The sequence below is a fragment of the Cucumis melo genome, chromosome 9, assembly GCF_025177605.1.
Source record: "Cucumis melo cultivar AY chromosome 9, USDA_Cmelo_AY_1.0, whole genome shotgun sequence".
NCBI classification, from domain to species: domain Eukaryota; kingdom Viridiplantae; phylum Streptophyta; class Magnoliopsida; order Cucurbitales; family Cucurbitaceae; genus Cucumis; species Cucumis melo.
This window is the reverse complement of record NC_066865.1, coordinates 20,215,464-20,239,066: the sequence shown is the minus strand read 5'-3', so window position 1 is coordinate 20,239,066 and position 23,603 is coordinate 20,215,464. Positions and strand designations below refer to the sequence as shown.

The 23,603-nt window shown below is 27.3% G+C and overlaps 1 protein-coding gene across 1 annotated transcript; it reads left to right on the top strand.

Moving 5' to 3' along the window:
- The first annotated feature begins 9,592 nt into the window (after window positions 1-9,592).
- On the top strand, window positions 9,593-14,479 carry LOC103504547 (endoglucanase 8). Its single transcript, XM_008468893.3, has 7 exons — window positions 9,593-9,843; window positions 9,923-10,330; window positions 10,450-10,542; window positions 10,624-10,785; window positions 12,535-12,646; window positions 12,732-12,895; window positions 13,893-14,479. Exons 1-7 carry the CDS (start codon window positions 9,637-9,639, stop codon window positions 14,214-14,216), a joined length of 1,470 nt encoding a protein of 489 aa, XP_008467115.1. The 5' UTR covers window positions 9,593-9,636; the 3' UTR covers window positions 14,217-14,479.
- The last annotated feature ends 9,124 nt before the right edge of the window (window positions 14,480-23,603 follow it).

The following is a 23,603-nucleotide window of genomic DNA, read 5'->3' as shown; positions in this document are numbered from 1 at the left end:
TAAAGAAAATATATATGGATGAAAAGAATACAACAGAACTTTTAAGAAAAGAAAGTGATAAGATTTGTTTTTCTTTTTGAAAAAGAAAAAGAGAATATATAATAATAATAATAATAATGAGACGAATAATATTATGTAAAATAAATAAATAAAAATGTATATGTGTGTGTATGGAAATTAAGGTAAGGACAGAACAAGAAGTCCCTTCTTCGTTGCCATATGTCTGCTCGAATATGTATAAAAACTTCAAAATCATCCCGACAACATATGAAGAAGAGACAATTTATTTTCTAAGAAAAGGTTGTATTATATATATATATATATATATATATACAAACTTGTTTAGTTAACACGCCTATCATTTAAAAAAACATATTATATAAAATTTCCAAAAGTTTAAAGCTCTTATTGCTAATAGATGAATAGAAAAATAATTAAAATCATTTCAAATGTGCATTAGTATTTTTTTATTTTTAATTTAAAAGATAAAAATAAAATTGATTTTACTTTCTATCAAACGATCTCCAATTTTTACTTCTATCTTCCTTGCATCAATCTATGACCTCTTCTACTTCTCTATATAATTTTTGAAGATCATTTATACTTTCCTTCTCGTCATTGTCATATATTCTATGACCTCTTCTATTTCTCTATATACGTTGGTAATTGATTATTCTCTAGTGCATTCAATTATTTTGTATAATTTAGGTTATTATGCGTGTGGTAGTTTGGTGATATGGAAGAATTAGATGGGCAAAATAATTAGAAAGAGAAAAAACAAGAAAAGGGATTGTAGAATTAAAAGAAATGTTAGGTTGGGGACTAAAAAGGGGAGGGAGGCAGCCCATTATCGCAGATTGCCACTGCTTTTTTAAATTGCGGCTCCAGCGTGGCAAGTGGCAGGAAGGCCGTGGACGGCTGCGATTTAAGCTACACCATCAACCATGCTCGTGGACGCTCCACTTAAGTTGGATCTTTGATAAAAGTAAGCAAATCGGAGGGTGGAGAAAACGGGGGGGGGGACTTCTTTGACTCTCTTTAAAGCATGATCAATTTCCATCTATTGTCCACTGCTTTGAAGCGTGCTACTTTTTGCATCATACCTTTTCGCACGTGTTGGGTCCCACCAATTAAATGCATTCACATTTTCCTTTTTTTTTTTTTTTTTTTTTTTTTTAAATTTTTTGTTTTCAATTATAAATTAATAGTAATAATTACTATTATTAAATTAAGTCTCGTGGGTTTAGGTTTTAGTTTCAATTTTAAACTATAGTTTTTGGGTTTGGTCTTAGGTGTAATCAAATATCCTAATTATTGATGTTATTATTAGTCCTTATTATATTAATTTTTGTCACAAAAAAATTATCAGTTAAAGAACTATCCCTATGAAGGTTTGAAAAAATGATAAAAAAATCTTTGTTTGAGGATTGATTTGTGAGATTCAACCAAATCATAAGAATTGGTCGAAGATTTTTAACTAAAGATTCATTTCCAGTAATTTAACCCAAAATAGACTATTAAATCTACTAATTTATTTATTTGTTAATAAAATAAATGTACTTGTACCAGACTTGAACTTCTATTTAAAAAAAAAAAAAAAGAATAAAACCAATATAAACAAAGTAAGAGTAAATATCATAACATTCATAGAAGTTCGTAAACATTATCTGTTTACGTGGAAAATAATGAATAAGTAAGGGAGTTAATATATATATATATATATATATATATATATATATATATATATATAGTCCTATTATTAAGAGAGAGAAAACTCTTCAATATGGATAAAGATTAATTATATTTTGTATTAATAAACAGATGATAATATCGTCATTTGTAATCAAATTAAGTCAATTAAGTTGATTATCTTATGCAATTAAACTAAGTTAATTTAGACGTCCAAAGACTGTATTAGTTTATATTTAGTTCAATGCATCCAAAAATATAATTATAGAAAAAAGTTGGCTTAAAAAAAGACATACGTGGAAAATAATGAATATTTTAATAATTGAATATACTTTACGTACAAATGTTAATCCAATGTAACTCATTATTTCTTTTAATTAAAGAAATTAAATAATTGGTACGTCAATCTTTTTGATTTGAATGTAGAAATAATGAGAACAATGAACTAAACCAAAATTAAAGCCTAAGTTAGCCCCTCTATTAAGGTTATCCTGATTCTCTAATCAATTATGTTAATACATTATAAATATTATATATTATCGGCCCACTTCAAGTATATATACTTTTCATTTACTTTAATTCTTTTTTTAATTGACTTTCTATGAATGTAGACTAATTAAGTCTAGAAAATGGAACTTCTTAACTCTTACAAACAAAGCTATATTGTTCATTGTTCATGGTATAGCTAGAAGGCTTGCTTAATTGGAAGTTTCAAAGATTACTCAAAGTTATATTATTGGATATATATGAAATTTTTAAGAATTTTAATATTGATTTTATTTTATTGTTTGGGTTTCATTTATTATTATTATTTTTTTTTTTTGTTCATAATCCTTGCAATAAAAGATAACATCACATTACTTTTAACTTTCTATTATGGTGATGTTTTTTATCATCTATGTCATGTTGCTATATATTGGTGATAATGTTAATTAACCTTAATTAACACGGTTGAACTAGTTTACATATATGTTTTTTTAGATCTGAATGTCAAGTTATTACTTTTGACATGTTATTGAACTCAAAATAAATATATAAAAACAATAGCAATGAAACATGTCTATAAGATAAACTTTAGTTTTTGGTACAATTAGAAATAAGGACTTTTTGAACCACAAACCACACAATTATTGGCACGTTTGTAGACCAAGAGATATCCTCGATTGTGACTTAAATAAACTTTGATTGTGTTGTCGCATTAATAATAATAGAGATTAAATAAAAGCATTATTGAAACTTTATACTCTCGATTGATTAGACAATTTCAAAATAATGTACAAACCCAAATTAATAATCTTAGTTAACCAACAAAGATTTTGGAAATTGGAAAATTACACTTCGAATGCTACTTTTATGTGAAATGGGATTGAGACAAACTAAACTTTTTTGTAGGATAGAAACATGTGATTGGATTTGGAGGTGAAACCAACATATCAAACCCTTAACGGAAAAAACATGTTTTTTAATTATTTGAAAACTTTTCTCTTATGTATATAATAATAAAAGGAAAAAAAAAAAAAAACAAAGTCAGTAGATAAAGAAATGAAGAATGCATATTATCCATAGTTAATGGACAAACATAGCGGCGTAATTGACTCAAATTAACATTAAAGATTAGGTCAAAAATTAAATTAAAGACAAGATTAAGTAATGTTACATCATATGGTTACTTTGTAATTAAAGAAGGTTTGAATGAGTTTGTTTCATGGGAAACTATTGTCTCCCTTTAGCTCCAAAGTTAATCTTGCTCAAACAAACAACATCATATTTAGGGTTAGTAATTATATATGTACACACACCCTTTTGTTCATTTTGAGTTGCTTAATGAATGATAAACATTAGATTCGGTGGGGAAAACTAATAAATATTGCTTTCATATACCTAAACTTCAAACTCATGAAATAATTAGAATTTTGCCTCCTTTTGATTATGGTCATTTGGTTTTCTAGATTTAGATTTAAAAGTTTACGTATTATTTTGTTTTGTCCAAAGTTTGTGTTACTAAGGTTTTGATCATTTTTCTCATGTAAAAATATTTGAATTTTTAGTTGAATTATATAAATGTAAACTAATTTTTCAACATTTCAAAAATAGATGTGAAAACAAATGAGTCAATGTGTAAAAAAAGAGTGTTTATACTTTCAAACTTTTGATTTCATATGGAAACCATAAATTGAGATATTGTAGCTTATGATTCAATGTCCTTAGATGTAGAATTATAAGGGACAAATAGTTTCAACCAAAAAAAATATTTTAAATGATAAAATTTTTAAAAAAATGTTTAGAAAATATAATAAAATAAGATAGACTATTGTAGTAGTCAAGTCCATTGTAATATTTTATAAATATTTATTTTCATTTTGATATATTTAAAAATAACTTTAGTTTCAAATTATAACTCGAGGATAATTATATTACAATAGTACCGATTAATAATATTTCTATACAAACTTTCTAAACCACATATAAACAATTGAAATAATCAAGTCAAAAAGTTAACCAAATATGAAAAATACTCGAACTTAGAGATAAAAAATCAAAATTATACTCACACAAATAATATCCTTCAACTAGAAAGATGTTTTTACCAATAACCACAAATTTCATTATCAATATTATTTGGAAGTTATAATTTCACTACTCAATCAAATGGTTTTTCCATTTTCTCGAGATAGAAGATTATATTGCAATAATAAATTCTCATCTAAAAAAAAAAGCCAAAAATAAAAGAACACACATGGAATTATAATTGTTATTGGACAAATAATATTAATATTGGAGAAGAAAGATTATATTAATTAGGATTAATAAAAATGACAATAATAAAGACTAAAAAGCATTAAAATGATAAAAGGTTGTTATGTTGGAAAAATATATAGTAATGTAATTGTAAACACATGATTGTCGGAAAAGAGATGTAAAAACCCCTAACTGAACTCCGTGAATGAGGGAAAAGAATATGCAATAATCCATATTTTGACTTTAATATATTTTTCTTTTGCTTTTTGGAAAAATAATTTCAAACAACAAAAAACATATAGGATTAGATTCTAAGTTTGATTGTGAATGCTGTCCATGTTCTTGGCAATCAACACTCTCAAACTTAGGTCAAAAAAAGGCATGTTTTGGGTTGTTATGTCTTCATTAAACATGTTGAATTTCACCATTCCACTTGAATTTCTTTCTTTGTTTTTTTTTATGGTCTTCCTCTTGCTTCGGTGGATAATACGATTTGATTCCATTTTTTAAGTTAAACAGAATGGGTGGAGTTGAAAGTTATATAATTTCAACCTCGAATTTATTTGTTCCAATATATACGGTAGAATATACTAGGAAGAAAAATAATAATGATTACGTGTGGCCTAACCATGGATACTCAACTTTTTCTTTTTCTAACTAATATACACAAATAGATATATTTTGGGAGTTTTTAAAAGTTACTGTAAGTTAAAAATAGTTTTAAGACAACAACAATAATTTTCCTGTAAAAAACACTTTGTAAATATATTAGTAAACTTATAAACAGAGTGAATATGTTTATAATATATATATTGTGTAAAAGAAATAAACTATACACCAAGAACTTTTATTTTCTTAAGACAATGTTGAAAGTAGATAGATTAAAATAAAAAGATTTATTAACCTTTTCTTTAGACAAAATGCATGTGTTAGGGACTCTTTTTCACGGTAAGATGAGCTATAACATTATGACATGTAGTGATTTTAAAATGATTAAAATATTTTTGTCATTTTTAAAATTATTAATTCTTTTCGAAAACTAAAAATAACAAACGGAAAGATTATTTCTTCTTCTTCTTCTTCTTCTTCTTCTTTTTTTCTTTTTTTCTTAAAAGAAAAATTGAATTGTTTTATCATTTAATTGAATTGGAGATTCTACAAAGTCCCATTTGTTGACGTATTTTATTGGGCCTGGCCCATATATCTTAAGGCCTTCCAGCACGGAATTTGTCGGACTATTACTCCTCGAATTACACTTGGGCTTGGGCTTGGGATTAGGATTGGGCTACCTTGAAAGCACAAAAATAGCAAATTTTAAATAGTTGTCTTCATATAATATTTAAAACAAAGAGATAAAAAGGATAAAAATATAGCCATTAGATTTAAAATAATTAACAACATAATAACATTTTTTAAAATTATAAATATAGCAAAATATGTCAAATCTATTAATAATAAATCATGCAACAAATATTGGTTTATTACTAATAACAATAAGAGTCAGCGATAGGACTTGTATCGCTTATAAATTTTGTTATATTTGTAATTTTTTAAAAACACGTTTCTATATACTTTAATAGTTATTCCTAAAATTGCTATCCATGATAATTACCCTTCAAAAATGTCTTAAGGGGACTTTGTTTGATTTCTTGTGACAAAACTATCCTTCTATAAGACTTGTTTTTCTCATTAACTTGTAGATGCGTGTATATATATATATATATATGCATATAACCAAGAAAAATGATTGAGAGTAAATATAGGAGAGCAAAAAAATCAAAATGTTAAATAAAAGGACAAACAATTACTAATTTTATTCACTCATGCTCAAACTTATCATGTAAATATGTAAAGAAAAAAATTAGGGATAGTTGCAAATGTAGCAATTATATTCAAAATAATTAAGTATATAGCAACATTTTAAAAAAATTGCAAATATAGCAAAATTTGTCAAAATCTATCAACGATAGGAGTCTATCACCGATAAACCATGTAGCAAATGTTGGTCTATCACTGATAAACCATAGGAGTCTATCAACGATAGAAGTCTACCACCGATAGATTTTGCTATATTTGCAATTTTTTTAAAATGTTGCTAGATAGTTAATAATTATTCTAACAATTGCTATCCATTCTAATTACCCAAAAAATTAATATTCAAGAATTCCAGATGTTCTTGAGTACATATGAAGTATGATAAGTCTATGAGACCTAGCTTAACGTCTGAAAGTATTTAAGGCTCAAAACTTACCATTAGAAAGAATATGTGACATATTTGTTTTAGTAAAAGTTTAATTTTCAATAAAAACAAAAAGAGTAAAGGGTTAAACTAATATCAATTATCAATGCATTAATTCTAAATATGACAAAATGAATCAAAATACTTAACAAATATAAAAAATTTTGTAATTTATTAATGATAGACATCGATGAATTTCTATTGTGTGAACAAATAGTAACATGAACAAGATGTAGCAATCTTTGAAATGCTTTATTATAATCAATTAGAATATTCTTTAAATAAATTAGATAAAATTGTCTCCGCTTTGCGTTAAGATTCTTGAATAGAAAAGTATGATTTTTTAGGTTAAGAATGACCTTTTTGTAAATATGTTATATGAACTTGATCTTGAGTATTATAACTATTATGCATAAATTTTAATTTTTAACAAGGATTTGCCGGTAGTTCTCATCAAATGATTTATGTATAAAATCTATCGGAATCAGAGATAGATTTCTTTTTTAAAGATGATGACTAAATCTCTTGATTGTTTTTTGTATATAAAATATCCTTCCATATTGATACAGAGTTCTCTACAAAATTATTAACCGTAAAAATATTGCAATTTATTACATAGATTTAAAAGTATGGAAACAAAAAAGATTAAAAAGAATCTGAAACTTAATTTTGAATGTTATAATATGTGTAGTCTAAAATCTTCTATCGTGAACTCTAAAATTAATCAAAATAAATATATACTTTGTAATGTAAACCTGATAATCGTAAGAAAACAAACAATATGTTTTTCAATAGAATGTTGTTGAGACTTTAGATCGGACATTTAGATTGAAAAAGTATCTATTGCCGAAACAAATTGTTACCATTTTATTTATTTTCCTTTTAAAATTTCAAGAAAAACGTAAGTTAAAAGGGTTTTTCTTTGTTTGTTTGTTTGTTTTTTTTAATTAAAAAAAAAAAAAAAAAACTAAATTCCTTTGTTAGACACCCATAAGCAACAAACAACTATAGCTATAGGGATGAAGTTGAACCCACGGCCACAAATCAACCCAATCACCACGTGCCCCACACCCATGCACCACCTTCATACTTAAATTTTGTATTATAAGATATGGGGAGACCTGTGCCTCCAACTCCTACATACATCCACCCGTTTTCAAATAATTCGTAATCCAAATATGACACACAAAGATAAGACACAGTACAATCACTATAGTATGTATCTCTTTTATTTTTTTTTTAACTATGAAATATATTATTAAATAATATATACTTAATTAACATAATTTACTATTAGTGAGGTAAACAAATGATTTTAGATAATAAAATTGTTTGAAAATATTTATAAATATAATAAAATTTTACTGTAATAGATTTCGTGTCTATGATCGATAATAAGTAAATTTTTATTATATTTATAGACATTTTGACTCGATTTGATAAGATGATCTAAATTTCAATGGAGGACTCCATTCCTCTAACCCAAGACTGTCTTGTTAATTGTGTTTCTATCCTTTACTTTTTATGCATTTTATTTTCACGTATCTAGTTTTTATGCGAACCAAATCACAAAAACTCTCCGTTTTTACAGCTTTCTGTAGACGTAAATTCCATCTTCAACCTTTTGAGTAGCCAACGTGGAGCAAAGCAAAAGATTGGGTTTTTGTTTTTGTTTTGGTGAGATTGTAGTTAACGTGAAATGCCAATAACTTACACGTGTCGTCCATTAATACGTCGGTGCAGCACCTCTCTCTGCCACATTTACCTTTTCCCCTTCCCCCGTGCCTACAACTACAATACAAACGCCACAATGCCCTATACTCCCATTCACATTCTCCCACCTCACCGCCATCTCACGCTTATCCTCTTTTCTTTTCTTTTCTTTTCTTTCTTTTTCTTTCTTTTTTTTTTTTTTTTTTTTTTGAAAACATAAATTTATTATATAAATTGCTATAACCAAACAACAAATCTTTTTCTTATCTCCTTCTTTTAATAACTATATTCTCCCATAATGTTTTTAATTATTTCAACATTAATGTTACCCTCCGATACAATACAATTTTAACCCCTACCCCCACATCTATCTCTACCTTAACTATTATTACACTCACTTATATCCTTCCTACTACAATAGTATTGGTTGAGAAACGATAGAAATATTTTGTTAACTTAATTTAATATAATATTTAATTTCCTTTGTTTCTTCACTCTATATTTTAGGATTATTAGTAATTTGATACTGTATTAATTTTTTTTTAAATGTTATTTTATTCCTAATTAATCCACTTAAACTTTTTAATTAATCAATTTGGTCATGTGTGTATACTATAAGTAGGAGTGAACTTTAGTAAGTTGCAGTTGGGTTTTTCAATCAAACAGATGGTTAGTTTACATTTTGTTCAAACCCAACACCGATCAATAAACTCGTCCTTATTTCGAACAGATTACATTCGAATTTTGATTGGTTGGTTTGAATTTTTTGTCAATCACACTCTCAACCGCATATATGCTATGCAGGAGGAATAAGACGATATACAAACGAAATATAATCAACTAATATTATAATATTTTGTGTATCTTTATAGATGTGAAAGATAATTGGGGAAGTACGAAGTGATAGGGGCGGGGGAGAGTAGTAGTCTGATTGGTTACAATTTCGATAATGGCTTTTTTTTTTTTTTTTTTGCATTTTCAATACATTTTATAAAATATGATTATACAACCGAGCAGAGAAATTATTTGTGAAAAGAAACAAAGTGAGTACCCGACCCGAATGAAGGTCAAACCCGGTCAAGAATGTCTTACATTGGGACCCGTACAACATCCTATCATACCTACCCACGTGGCATTCTCCCTTTGGCCAAGCCTCTGGAATCCAATGACGCCTTTGTTTTTCCATATAAATAAGAAGCATGAACCAATGTGCTTTGCATGTGCTGTGAGCTTCTCTACTCCCTCAACACTCAAATATGGCCTCCCCTGTCTCTTCATTCCTTCCCGCCGCCATTCTCTACCTCATCCTCCTCTCTGCTCCGGCCACCGCTCAACATGACTACCACGATGCCCTTCGCAAATGCATTCTCTTCTTCGAAGGCCAGCGCTCCGGCAGGCTCCCCCCCGATCAACGCCTCAGATGGCGCCGAGACTCCGCCATTCATGACGGCGCCACTGTCGGAGTAAGCTTATTTTCTTTCTCTATCTTCTCTCTAGTCTCCTACATTCTGGTATTCTGATTTCTTTCTGGTTTTACTACAGAGAGATTTGAGCGGCGGGTACTACGACGCCGGAGACAACATAAAGTTCGGATTTCCGATGGCATTCACGACGACGCTGCTTTCGTGGAGCATTATAGACTTCGGCCGGAATATGGGACCGGAACTTGGGAATGCACTAAAGGCGGTGAAATGGGGGACGGACTATTTACTAAAGGCAACGGCAGTTCCTGGCGTGGTATTCGTCCAAGTGGGCGATCCTTACTCCGATCACAATTGCTGGGAAAGACCCGAGGACATGGATACACTTCGTACTGTTTACAAAATCGATAGGTCCCACCCTGGGTCTGACGTGGCTGGCGAAACCGCCGCTGCCTTAGCCGCTGCTTCCATTGTCTTCAGATCACGTGACCCTTCTTATTCCAGATTGCTCCTCAATCGAGCCGTTTCGGTACGTCGCTTTCACACCCAATCCCAACCCCTTATTTTACCTTTTCCTAACAATTAAGATAAAAGTAAAGTTACCGTCGGCAGTAAAAAAAGTGAATTAACCGTGTTTTTTGGGTTTAGGTATTTGAGTTTGCTGACAGACACAGAGGAGCGTACAGCGGGAGTTTGAGAAAGGCGGTGTGTCCGTTTTACTGCGATGTCAACGGTTATCAGGTAATGTAACTATTTTTTTTTTTTACCGTCTCCAATGAGACCGTGTGAAATTAGATGATTGAATGTGGGACGTTGGATCAGGATGAGTTGCTTTGGGGAGCGGCGTGGTTGCACAAAGCATCGAGAAGGCGCGAGTACAGAGAATACATATTTAGGAACGAGGTGGTGCTTAGAGCTGGGGATACTATTAACGAGTTTGGTTGGGATAACAAGCACGCGGGAATTAACGTCCTCATTTCCAAGGTTTGTTTTTACTCTTCTACCCTTTATCATCATCATTCCTCACGTAATTCCCGCCGTTTATTACTGTTCTTTTTTTTTTTCTCTTAGGAAAGTGTAACTCTTCCCTTTTCCTTTTTTTTTTCCACACTATTATTCTTGAGCGTTACGTAATTCGATATTCTTTGTTGTCGTTTTCTTCTTTTCCTGTGTCGTATTCCTCTTTCGCTCTGTCGTTTCAACCTATTCCGGTTCGTTTGATTCTTTGTGTTGACGTGGTTGTCTCTACTGCCACGTGGCTTTCAGGGGTTTGATCACCCCCATCTTCCTACTAACTTTTTTAGGGGAGAAAGCAATTCCCTTATTCCGATACTGTAAAATCACCAATGATGATATATTCAGCCACAATAACACTCATTACGTGTCAACTTTTCTCATTGTAAAGATTTTTAAATTTACTTTTTATGTAATTGAAAGAGGCATGAAGATTGGTGCATGTTTCCGATACACTTAAATATTAAAATCCAGTAACTAAAAAGAAACTTTGAATCTATTGAACCCACATTCAAATTATTTTTGTCCTCTGCAAGTTTAATAATGATTCAAATGAGTATTAGAGGCAAAATATAAGGTTGAAATTTTATTTATTACATAGATCTACAAATAATGTAGATGATTGTTTTGTTTGGTAATCATTTGGTTTTTTTAATATTGAAAATTTACTTTCCACCCAAATTTTCTTGTTTTGTCATCTATATTTTACAAAAATTTTAAAGTCAACTCAAATTTTGAGAAAAAAAAAAGAACAGCCATTATCAAAAAAAAATTCTGTATTTAGTTGCTTAAGAAATCTGCAAATATTATGAGAAATGATAAAAAGAATATAAACTTTTAAAAACACAAAAACAAATAGTTGCAAAACCAATTCTTATTGGGTTTTTATTATATCCATACATATATGAGTTGTGATGTTTTGATATGACGCCCATCAACTTTGATAACTTTTTATTTCATTCATACTTTACTTCATTTTTAAGATTAGAATAGATGAGTTGGTCCGTATCAACTTTTGCTAATCATTTATGTATATAGATTATAGATTGATATATTATAATTATTGTTAGAATATGGTGATGAGGAGAGGAGGGAGATGCATGTGAGAACATGAAGGGCAAGGGAAGTAGTTGTCTGTTTAGAAGAAAAGGAATGTTAGTTGGCTGAATAGCAAGAAACTAGAGTGCAATCAAAGAAGGAATTATTCCAAGTACACATAACAACAAAGGAAAATTAAATAATTGCTGTAGTCTTTTATTATTGGATAAAGTTTTTTATTGTATATCTATATAAATATTCCTCTTTTATAAATAATTGCATCTGATGATGATAATGATATGGGTATAGAATTCAAGGACTTTGAAATGTGGGGAGGAACCATTTTATCCTCTGCCCCATCCCCATTAGGGATAAACCCCTTTACGAAGTCAGAAAGTTGGGTCTGAAAAGTCATTAATGCCACTGTCTTCCAGTCTTGACTCTCTGAAAATTTAAGTTTGTAAGGTATGGGGTAAGATTGTCTTTTCACTTTCTAATGGTGGTGTGGGGTCTTTAGATCAGTGGATGACTCGTGGATTCATGTGCCTAAAGTCTGTGAAGTTATAGTTCCTTCACATGTGGTTTCCCTCTTCTTCCATTATTTTTTCTTAGATAATTTCACTTTTCTTCAGTTTGATTGTGACCTTCTTCTTGAATAATTTATTGGGGAAATTATTGCAGGAAGTGTTGATGGGTAGAGCTGAATATTTCTCATCTTTTAGGCAAAATGCTGATGAGTTTATTTGTTCAATTTTGCCTGGAATTTCTCATCCTCAAGTTCAATACTCTCCTGGTATTTTTTTTTCTTTGTTGATTTTTATTTAGTTACTAAATGTTTATTATGTCATTTAACATTGGTTTTGTATTGGATCGAAAAGGTGGGTTGATTTTCAAAGCTGGAGGAAGTAACATGCAGCATGTTACCTCGCTGTCTTTCCTATTGCTGACTTATTCCAATTACCTTAGTCATGCCAATAGAAATGTGCCATGTGGAGGCTTTTCTGCATCTCCGTCCATGCTCCGACAACTCGCCAAACGTCAGGTACGTGAAAATTTCAATAATATATCAACACAAATTAAAAAGAATAGTACTTCGTATGGTTTAGGTTGCACTTATAACCATGCATACACCATTCAGTTACAAAAAGAACACATTTAAAAAAGTCGTAATATAACATTTACGGTGGAACTTTGCCCCTAAGGATATTTCTTACAAAAATTAATTTATCTAGTTTATTTCCTATCTTTGGCGTCACTTATAAATAACCATGGTTTTCACACATAGTTATGTTTCTTTAAAATATAATATATACAAAAAGTGTTAGGTTTTTCTGTTTAAAATCCAATACATAACCCTTTTTAGGTTGTTAACCAAATCTTTGATAATGAGTAGCATGATTTACCAATTCCCCAATCATAATTTATGTTTTTGTTTATTACTTACTAAATCACTCTATTCTCTTTAAAAAAAGAAAAAAAAGTGCATGTTAAAGAATACACTTTAGCCATAGCCAAAGTCCTTTTCACATCATCATTTGATTTGATATTATTTTAATCATAATGATCCTCCCTTTCTTTCAATAGCAACTATAGGGCACACCCACTATCACTCATGCTTATGGCCTCAATTTCTTTAATAAGTAAAATTACACTTCACAATTAATTACTATTAAAAAAATTGTTAGAGTTTTTCGAACCAATAGTAACTCTGTAGGGACCAAAATCTAGGTCGGATGAATTAAATAAAGTAATCAACGGCTATAATTTTGTCTCCTTCTCGTCTTAGGTTTAGCTGTTGTGTTTGTCTTGTTTTGTCTGTGAACAACAATAACCCAAAAACAGTATTTTTATACGTTAGATGAATACAAAATTAACGGCTATGATTTCGTAGGCCCCACAAAGTTACATCTTCACTTTACCCCACACTACTTTTGACCAATCGGGAACATAAAAGTTACCTTTTTCCCGATTTCTTATGTTTTTTTTTTTTTTTTTTTATCCATTTTTTGGGTTTTGTTTCTGTCGTTGGGTCCCACTAGGTGGACTATATTCTTGGCGATAATCCACTGCGGATGTCATACATGGTTGGATACGGTGCGCGCTACCCGTTAAGGATCCATCACCGAGCCAGTTCGTTACCGTCGGTTCAAGCCCACCCGGCTCGGATTGGGTGCAAAGCCGGTTCGAGGTACTTCCTGAGTCCAAACCCGAACCCTAATGTATTGGTTGGTGCGGTAGTGGGTGGGCCCAATGTGACGGATGCGTTTCCGGATTCGAGGCCGTTTTTTCAAGAGTCCGAGCCCACTACGTATATCAATGCGCCTTTAGTGGGCCTGCTTGCGTACTTTTCGGCCCATCGTTGAGTTTGGGGAGGCAAAAGAAGAAAAGAAAAGAAAAAGGAAAAGGAAAAGGAAAAGGAAAAGGAAAAGTTAGTCGTACGGGAGATTGTAGTGTAGTGGTGCGCAAAGGTCACCCTACCATTATTTTCAAAGATTTCTAATATCTTTCTTGATTAAGCGATTAAAAGAAAAAACGCTTTTATTATTATTATTATTATTGTAATATTACTTTGGTTATATTATCTATACTATATATATAAAAGCTTCTTCTATGTGAACAAATTTTTGTATCTCTATTATGTGTATTTTCTTAATACGTTATCTAGGTTGCTATGGGTTTTATAGTAATTCTATCTTTAAACTTTGTATTTTATTTTTATAATAAAATAATAGGCTTTTAATAAATAATTGGTATTAAATATAAAATAATAGGCATTTAATGAATAATAGGTATTAAATATCAATTATGGATTTGATATTGAAAATTTCTTTTACATTGAAAACAATAATGTTTTTTATTTTAAATTTGAGAATTTTACGTTGAGAATGAATTAAAACATGATTTTTTCCTTTTCCAAATTGGTTTCAACTTCCTCCCTCTTTGCCTATATATATAAGAAACAATTATCTCTATGTACATAGAATAATAGAAGACAATGCAAAAAATCTACTGATTAATCTATCAATAATGGTAAAGTCATTTAGTTTGTATTATTTTTTATCATTTATTTTGATAAATTTTAATAAAAAATTTATTATTTGATAAATTTATTAGGTTTCTTTCGTAACTCAGTTGCTTTTTCCATATTGTTATTTTTAAATGTTGAAATTTACTTAGGTACAACTTTAGCTTTATTATAATTGTCATTTCATTTTATAATATTTATAATTAATTATTGTTTTTAACCAAAAATTGAATATTAAATATTATCTTTCTCAATATCCAACAAATAATTAATAGATAATTGCTTTTATCTTTTTTTCAAGGATTTTTTTTTTCATAAACTAAGCAGCAATTTCTTTTTTTTACTATTTCTATGAAAATAACAATGAAAACAACCAACATTCCAGCTTGTTATTATTTATTTATTATGAATTTACATAAATGGATTCTTAAAAATAAAAAAACGTGCAAATGTATACCTTAAAATTTTTATTTTAAGAAAATGATAATATTTATTTGTTTAATAAGTAAATTATATGTAATTAGATTTTCAAATAATACAACATTTCCATGGATGATTAATATTTAAAATAAGTGGTATAAAGTTAATAGAAAAAGATAAAAAGAAGTAGATAGGTTAGAGGATGAAATACTATAATTTAAAAAGTTTTGTTGGTTTGAATTTCCAAATATTAATTATATAATTAATGATTTTACATTGAATTATATTTAATAACTAAATTTCAAGAGTCATACAATTCTTTCCACTCTTATCTATATAAAGAGCTATTTTCTACTATTTTTTTCAAAAATTTTAATTCATTTTCCTTAATTTGTTTATTGTCTATTTTTTTCTCAATTCATTCTCTCAATTTTTTTAAGAATGCATATCAATATTTTTGCATTAATAAAAGATGTATATATGCTTTGACAAATATTGTCAAACTATTTCCATCATTTCGACTTCCATAAATATTTTCAAGTTATTTTATATAATGGTCTTGCACCAATAATAAAATATTTCGTAATCTTTTAACCCTCTCGCTATAACATTTTCAATACAATTTCTGGCTATAACTATGTCATCTTTTTATTCAAAAAAATTTTTTTTAAGTCTTCTCATAGTTCACTTGGTGGTAATTTTGTTATTCAATAATAAGTATGTGAAAAGGTTTCTCCATAATTTTTATTTCTAAACAATTAATAAAATAATTTAATGTAGTTTTCTGGATTTTTAAAGTAATTGTAATGACTCTTAAATTTAATTGATAATTAATGTTATAACAATTCATTATTGCATTTAAGTAAAGCAAATTAATGATTAAATTACTTACTCAATAATGAAGTTACAAAATTATTTATTCTTATTACAAGTAAAACAATAACCTAATCAAATTCCAACATTGATCAAATCACATCTATAAATAGATTATTAGATTCATAAATCAAATAACATAAAACAACGTTTAACAATTAGGTATACACATGCATGGAATTGTGGAAGAATTCACACTAGAGCGTTCTTTTTAAGATTTCTTCTTTTTTTAGTGTCTTATTAGCTTGACACCTTCTAATTGGTAGAAAACTGCAAAGGAAAATTAAATACAAGCATGGAAGTGATGCCAAAGGGAAGTTTATCAGATATACTCTCTTATTAGCTAACTTTTTTCTCTTTCATTGTGAAGAAAGTAAACATTAAAATGATATTTTGTTAATTTATGTTTTTCAATTCTGGCTAGAGAGAAGTGGAGAAGGGTTTAAGATCAAGAAGTGATCGATTATGACAAATTATGAACAGTTCGATGGTGCCAAATTTGAAGAAATATATCTTATGAGGTTATAAAAAATGATGAGCTTGTAAGAGTTAGTAAGCAATAAATAAGGAAATTCTAATGTTAATTAAGCTCTGAAACGAGCGAATCAAGTCAAAATTTTAATTTGGTTGTTGCTGAAAGTTTGTTACGATGAAATTATTCATCTTTGAGATGTGAAATATAGTGCATGATTTTAATTTACACATTTCTATATAGTGCATGATTTTAATTTACACATTTCTAAATTAACCATATTATATTAGTTTGGTTGTTATATATGTTTCTTTTAATTATTAACTTGAACAATAAAGTCATCTAATAGTTAAAATGTACATGCGAGAATATAAAGTTTGGTGGTTAATATTATCTTGTGTATGCTTACTTTAATGTTCATAGAAATTATATATAATTCTAATAATACGAGATCACACATGAGATTTTACTATATTTGAATATACAAATTCATACTATTCTATTTATATAAATTTCACTTTTTTATATAAAAATAAAATAAAATGACAAATTTCACGTGAAATACACGTATTACTAACTAGTACATATAAACTCCTTATATTTTCTTTTTATTATGATTTGTGTTCTCTTTTAATTCAGTGTTATTTCTTTCTTTTCTCTCACGACCATTGATGGGGCAATTTATTTTTTTCTCTCTATTTTATTGTGGATGAGGAAGAGCTTAGATATCTAGAAATATAGATCAATTATTACCTCGATACATAAAGTTCAAGACTTAATTTTAATTTTGTCTTTATGTTTTTAGGGTTTATTTAATATTGAGTTTTAAAATGTAAAAAAAAATGTTTTAATTGAAAAATAAACAAACAAACAATTTATATTTTTTCATTTTTTCAAAGTACAAATTTCTATTTATTCATTGTGATTTGATTTAACCTTGAAAATTATGTACAAACCATATTTCTACCCTCCCTTTTCCTCTACTTTTTACTCCATGCAAATAGAAAATATGTCACATATTCAATATAGCAGCATCTTTGAATGAGACAAAGATTTGTGTAATTTGATTCACAATAGAGAACCAAATTGAACATTTTAAGGAAATAATAAAAAAAAAAAACGTCCAAATCATCCATCATCCAATTAACACTGTACACTCAAGACTTGAATCAAAAGATAAATAGTGATCATATAACCGAATTAGTTGTTGAAATTTAAAAATTTGATAAACTTTGGCTCAATTTATAAAAGTATTATAAAGGATTGGACATGAGTATTTTTAGAATAATAATAGAACAAAATATTCACATTTAATAACAAAAATCAAACAAAAAACCATTAAAGTATAAATATTTAGCCAATTTTACTATTTTTTATAATAAATTTTATTTTTCTATTGTTATTTTAAAATATTTTCATGTATTTATAAGATGTGAATTATAAGTGGTTGTTTCAATTATCTTAATCATTAATAAAAGGAAAAAAAAAAACAAACAAACAAATATCAACTTCAAATTTATAATTTTATACATAGATCACATTGTGGTTGGAGTGTAGAGTTAGATTATCTAACTTCATATGTTCTGTTTCCGGTTCATATTTAGTTGAGTCTATATATCAGTTGTAGTTTTTTGTGCGCACTTTAAAATTTTTAAATACTCATTTATTACAATGATTATTTTTGTTTTGAAACTTTATAATTAAATCTATTTTTATTTGAATAAAATATGACTTTTTTTCCACTAAACAATAAGGATTCATTTGGTAACGTTCTCGTTCCCTGTTTCATTTTTCTGTTTTCATTTTTTAAGAAACAAAGGTGTTTGGTAACGTTTTTTGTTTCTCGTTTTAAAAAAAAAATAGAAACGTTTCTCATTTTATAAAGAATTATTGGAAAAAAAAAGTAGTTTCTTCTGTTTCATTTCTCATTTATTTATATTGGTTTCCTTTTTCTCAATTTATTTCTATTTGTTTCCTTTTCCTTTTTCTCGATTTTTTTATTCGTTTCATTTTCATTTTTCTCAGTTATTTTTATTCGTTTTATTTTCCTATTTCTTAATTATTTTATTGGTTTTCTTTTCTCAATTATTTTTATTGGTTCCTTTTCTTTTTTTTTCAATTATTTTTTATTGGTTTTCTTTTCATTTTTCTCAATTATTATTATTTGTTTCCTTTTTCCTTTTTCTTAACTATTTTTGTTGGTTTCCTTTTCCTCTTATCTCCATCCCTTTCCCCAAATAATCATCCTCTCCCTCTACACACTGTCTTCCTCTTTGCCTCTCATCGTCTTCCTCTACAACCCGAACTCTTCCTCTTCGCTATACTGTTTCTCTTCATCTAATCCATAGTTTTCGTCTGATTTTTCCTTTTCGTCGTATCCATAGTTTTCATCTTCCTCTTTCCATGGTTCTGGGTTTCCGTATTAGGTTTTTTCTCTAAAGCATCATAAGTAGCAGAATTTAAAGGTTAAATTCTGTTTTGTTTCTTTCAATTCTGAATATTGAAGATATAATATTTTAAAATTAATATTACATTCTGGATGCCACAAAATATCAATGGGTTGTTAAAATTGATGGATTAAGAAGTGAGTCGACATCATCTAAGAGAAATGACTCGAGTGAGAGATGATATTGCTAATCAAAATTGGCAACATTTGAAGGATAGATATAATTTTATGTTTATCTTATTATTTTTATTCGTGCATCGATACTTCTTTGTATTAAATGAATAAACTTTTGATAATTTTTTTTTTTATGTTTGATGGATGACCTATATTTTTGTTTAATGTTTAATTGAAGTATATGTGAAAAATAAAAAATAAATTTAGAAGAAAATCATGAAACAAGAAATAGTTATCAAACACATTTTTCGTTTTTGTTTCTTTTTTCCAAGAAACAAGAAATAGAAACAATTATCAAACTCATTTTTGTTTTTTGTTCTAAAGAAAGAAGAAACAAGGAACAAGAAACAAGAAACAAGAAACAGATAATAAAAACGTTACCAAACGGGCCCTAATTAACTTACTATATTCCTTGGTACAAATGTAGTTAAATAAAATGAGAAAGTAAGTATAAATAAAACCTTTTTATTCCCAATTTTTATCCATGAATTCCATCGTCATCGTCAACCTTTTCAACTTTCTTCTATCTGTTGTTTTGTTGCTCTTAAATATTTCTTTTTAAGAAAAAAAACTTATTGATAAATATTATGTTGTTGATAAAAATAATTTCAAAAGAAAATAAAAAATGATAAAATTATATCAAATTAATAAATAGTTGTTCTCAAGTAGAAAAAAAATTAACCAAATATTTTTACAAATATAACAAATTCATCTTATGAACTGCATGATCTAATATTATGTTAAATCCCCAATTCAACCCAAGCTCATGGATGAAAAAAAATTAATATAATATTTGATAAATATCTATCATTGATAAAATATAATTCTTAAATTTTGTTATATTTACAATTTTTATAGCAGTTTTGTCATTTACAATAATTATTTATTAATAATAATCATTTTCAAAAAATAATAAAATATCAAAACTATTTATAATAATTTTATTTTGATCGGCGACAATGTAATCCTCCATGTTAATAAATAGTTGTAAACAGATTGTGGAAAACTATGTAAACTTAGAATATTTCTAAATAGAAATGTTACCAAAAAGAAACATAATTATCAAAATATTCTCAAGTAATCACAAAAAAAAGTAACACAATTGCCGTAATTGTCGGTTGGTTGACCAAAAGCCTTCGAGACCTTTGTCTACACTTTGACCAGCACAGCACACTCCTTTTGCTTTGAATCCAAAACAATGAAGAAAAATGAAAAAGATAAAGAAAAACTTTTGTGAAAGTGAAAATGTACTACAAAGCTTAATTAAACACTACAAATTCAATCATGTTTTATTTTCTTTCTATTCGATTTAAATATATTAAGTAATTGTTTAATTTTAATGTATTTCAATAACTAGATTTTTCTCTTGTATTCTATAACAGATATTACTATTGAAAATCTACTTTTGAAATGTTTAAAAAGTTTTTCTTTAATTATTTGTAGATATTTCATTTTTCTCTTCAAAATTTTTCTTTAATTATTTGTAAATATTTCATTTTTCTCTCCAAAATTATTCGTTTTTAAAATTGAGCACTTAAATAGTTAAACTAATTAACTTTTATCATCAAATATGATTTTGTGCACATATCTAAAATGACGTATTATTTGGCCTAACCAACTATTATACCGCTAAAAGCAATAAATCAACCAATTCTTCTACCTTGTATTTCTATGTAACTTTTTTTCTTATTTGCTTTTTATTAGTAGTTATTAGTTATAAAAGCTGTTTAGTTGAACTTGGATGGTAAAGAATTAATAAATTATGAAATTGATGTCAATAAATTGTAGAGTTCATAAGTACCGTAAAAAATTGTTTGGACCAAAAAGGCACTTTACCTTATTAAATCATTTGGAAACGTCTCATATATGTTTTTAAATTTAATTCATATTTCTCTTGTATTAATAGTTAACTACGTGGTGACTTTCCATCTTAGAAGTGAGATTTTTATTATAGTAAAAACAACTATTGATGAAATTTATCCCATTGAGAAAATGGATGAAGAAAAAAATAATAGTGTAAATATAAATTTTCTCTCAACTTTACGTGGTTGCATCAACCTAAATCATAAATTATTAGCTGTATCAATCTAAACCACATATTTTCACCAGTGTATTGATTCAAATTCTTTATTATGCTTTAATTTGATAAACATTGTGCGAGGCTTATAAGTTTATCCATTAAATCTCCAAATTTAGATAGATGAATCAATTTAGATTTTAAATTAAGATTTCTTTTAAAATTGTCAATTTAAATTATAATCGTCTATTTTCTTAAATCGACATTTGAAAAAATCTATACATAAAATTGATGCATCGACAATTTTTAAATATAGTCTTAATAAATGTTTTAAATTGAACTATTTATAAGTTTAACGGTAAGGGACCATTTGACCCGAGGGTCATCATTATTGGATTGAATTATGGTAACTTAACCCATTTTTTAGGGAAGTGTTATCCTAACCCTAATTTTAAGATTATCATAATCCCTCTTCTCTCTCTATTTATTTTTAAACCCTCCTCAACTCCCCATAACCCTAAACCTCTTCAACTCTCTCATAGTTTTACTATTTCATTTAAATTTAAAATTTTACTCTTCTAGTTATCCTTTGTCATTTGTTTTTAATTAATTTAATGATCTTAAAAAGAATATTGTTTTTTAATTTATTTTATTTACGAAATTAATTTTAATTTTAAATATTAATTGTAATTAGTATACGTGTTTGGCCTTCGTGTTTAAATTTTTTTTTATTTTTTTATTTTATGTCTTTTATTTGTTTTTCTTCTTTTCAAATATTTTATTTTAAAAATAATCTATATATATCTAAACTATTTATAAATTTAAGTTAAATGAATTTTTTTAAAAAATCAAAACAAAATTAAATCAGATAGTTTAATATTAAATTAAATAACTTCTGAATCCTTACGTAACTAAAAAAATGAATAACAAATATCGTTAAAGTATTTAAACTTTAAAAGTATAATACTTTTCTTAAAAAAAAAATTTAATTTAATGCTGATACTTGATTTAAAATTTATTTTAATTGAATTTGAATCTAAATTTTTACCAAATTATATCTATACTTTTCTATAATGTAGTCTTTTTTTTTTCTTCCTTATTTTTATATCTTCATTAATTCATTATAATTTTTATTTTAAAAAGAAAAATGTTAATTTATTTACCATAAAAATTTCTTAAAAAATAGAAAACTTTAGATCGTATTTAAAGAAATTAAGGCAAATTGTTTTACAAAAACTATGACGATTTGTTAAATTAAATATACGAAATTTGTGTATTGGATTTAGAATATGAATTTTTTTAAAAATTATTCTCATGTAACAATTACTTAAAAAAGATTTGACAAATTGTTTTATGAAAACTAAGAAGATTTCGTAAATCAAATATACAAAATCTGTGTATTGGAATTAGAATATGGATTTTAAAAAAATTGATAATTTATTCGCACGTAACAATTACTTAAAAAATATTGAAAATGAAGTGGTATTAAAAGAAAGGTTAATTTTCATAAATATAACAAACTACCGAAGCCTAAGCCAATGAAATTAGCCATTCTTTATATATGTTTTTTCTCTTTCTTCTCCTTTGTAGTATTTTTTTTTCTATGCGATTTCTTTCTTCTTTTCTTCATTTTTTTTTTCATTGTGATTTCTTTTCATCGTATTTCTTTTTTTTATTTTTTTCACTGTGATTTCTTTCCATCGTCTTTATTCTTTTCCTGTTTTTTTCGTTGCGATTTCTTTCCATCGTTTTTCTTCTTTCTTTATGTCGTTTAAAATTGGGTAACCAAATATAAACAATTGTGTAAAAAAAAAATAGCAAATTCTAAAAAATCGAGTATAAAGAATCTTGAAAAAAATCATTAAATAAATGATAGTGTACACAAATCTAAACGATCGAATTCTAAATAATCCAGTACCAATGAATCTTGAAATTGTTTAGTGTGAATATTTTGTAGTTTTGTTATATTTTTTAAAAGATCTTGTAAAAAAATTACTGTAGGATATTTTGGAAAATTAAATATACGAAATTTATGTATTGAATTTAGAATACAAATTTTAAAAATTTATTCGTACGTAATGTTATAAAAAAATGTTGAAAATAGATGTCACATGTAAATAAATTGTAAATAAATGATTGAAAATTGATTTACGAAAATAGGAAAATTTTGTAAATTAAATATATAAAACTTGTGTATTGAATTTAAAATACAAATTAAAAAAATGTATAAACAAATGAACTTCATAACACTACCTACATAACATTTATTCCAAACACATATTTTTATAATACTACCTTTTTAAACTCTTCCCTCAAACATAAA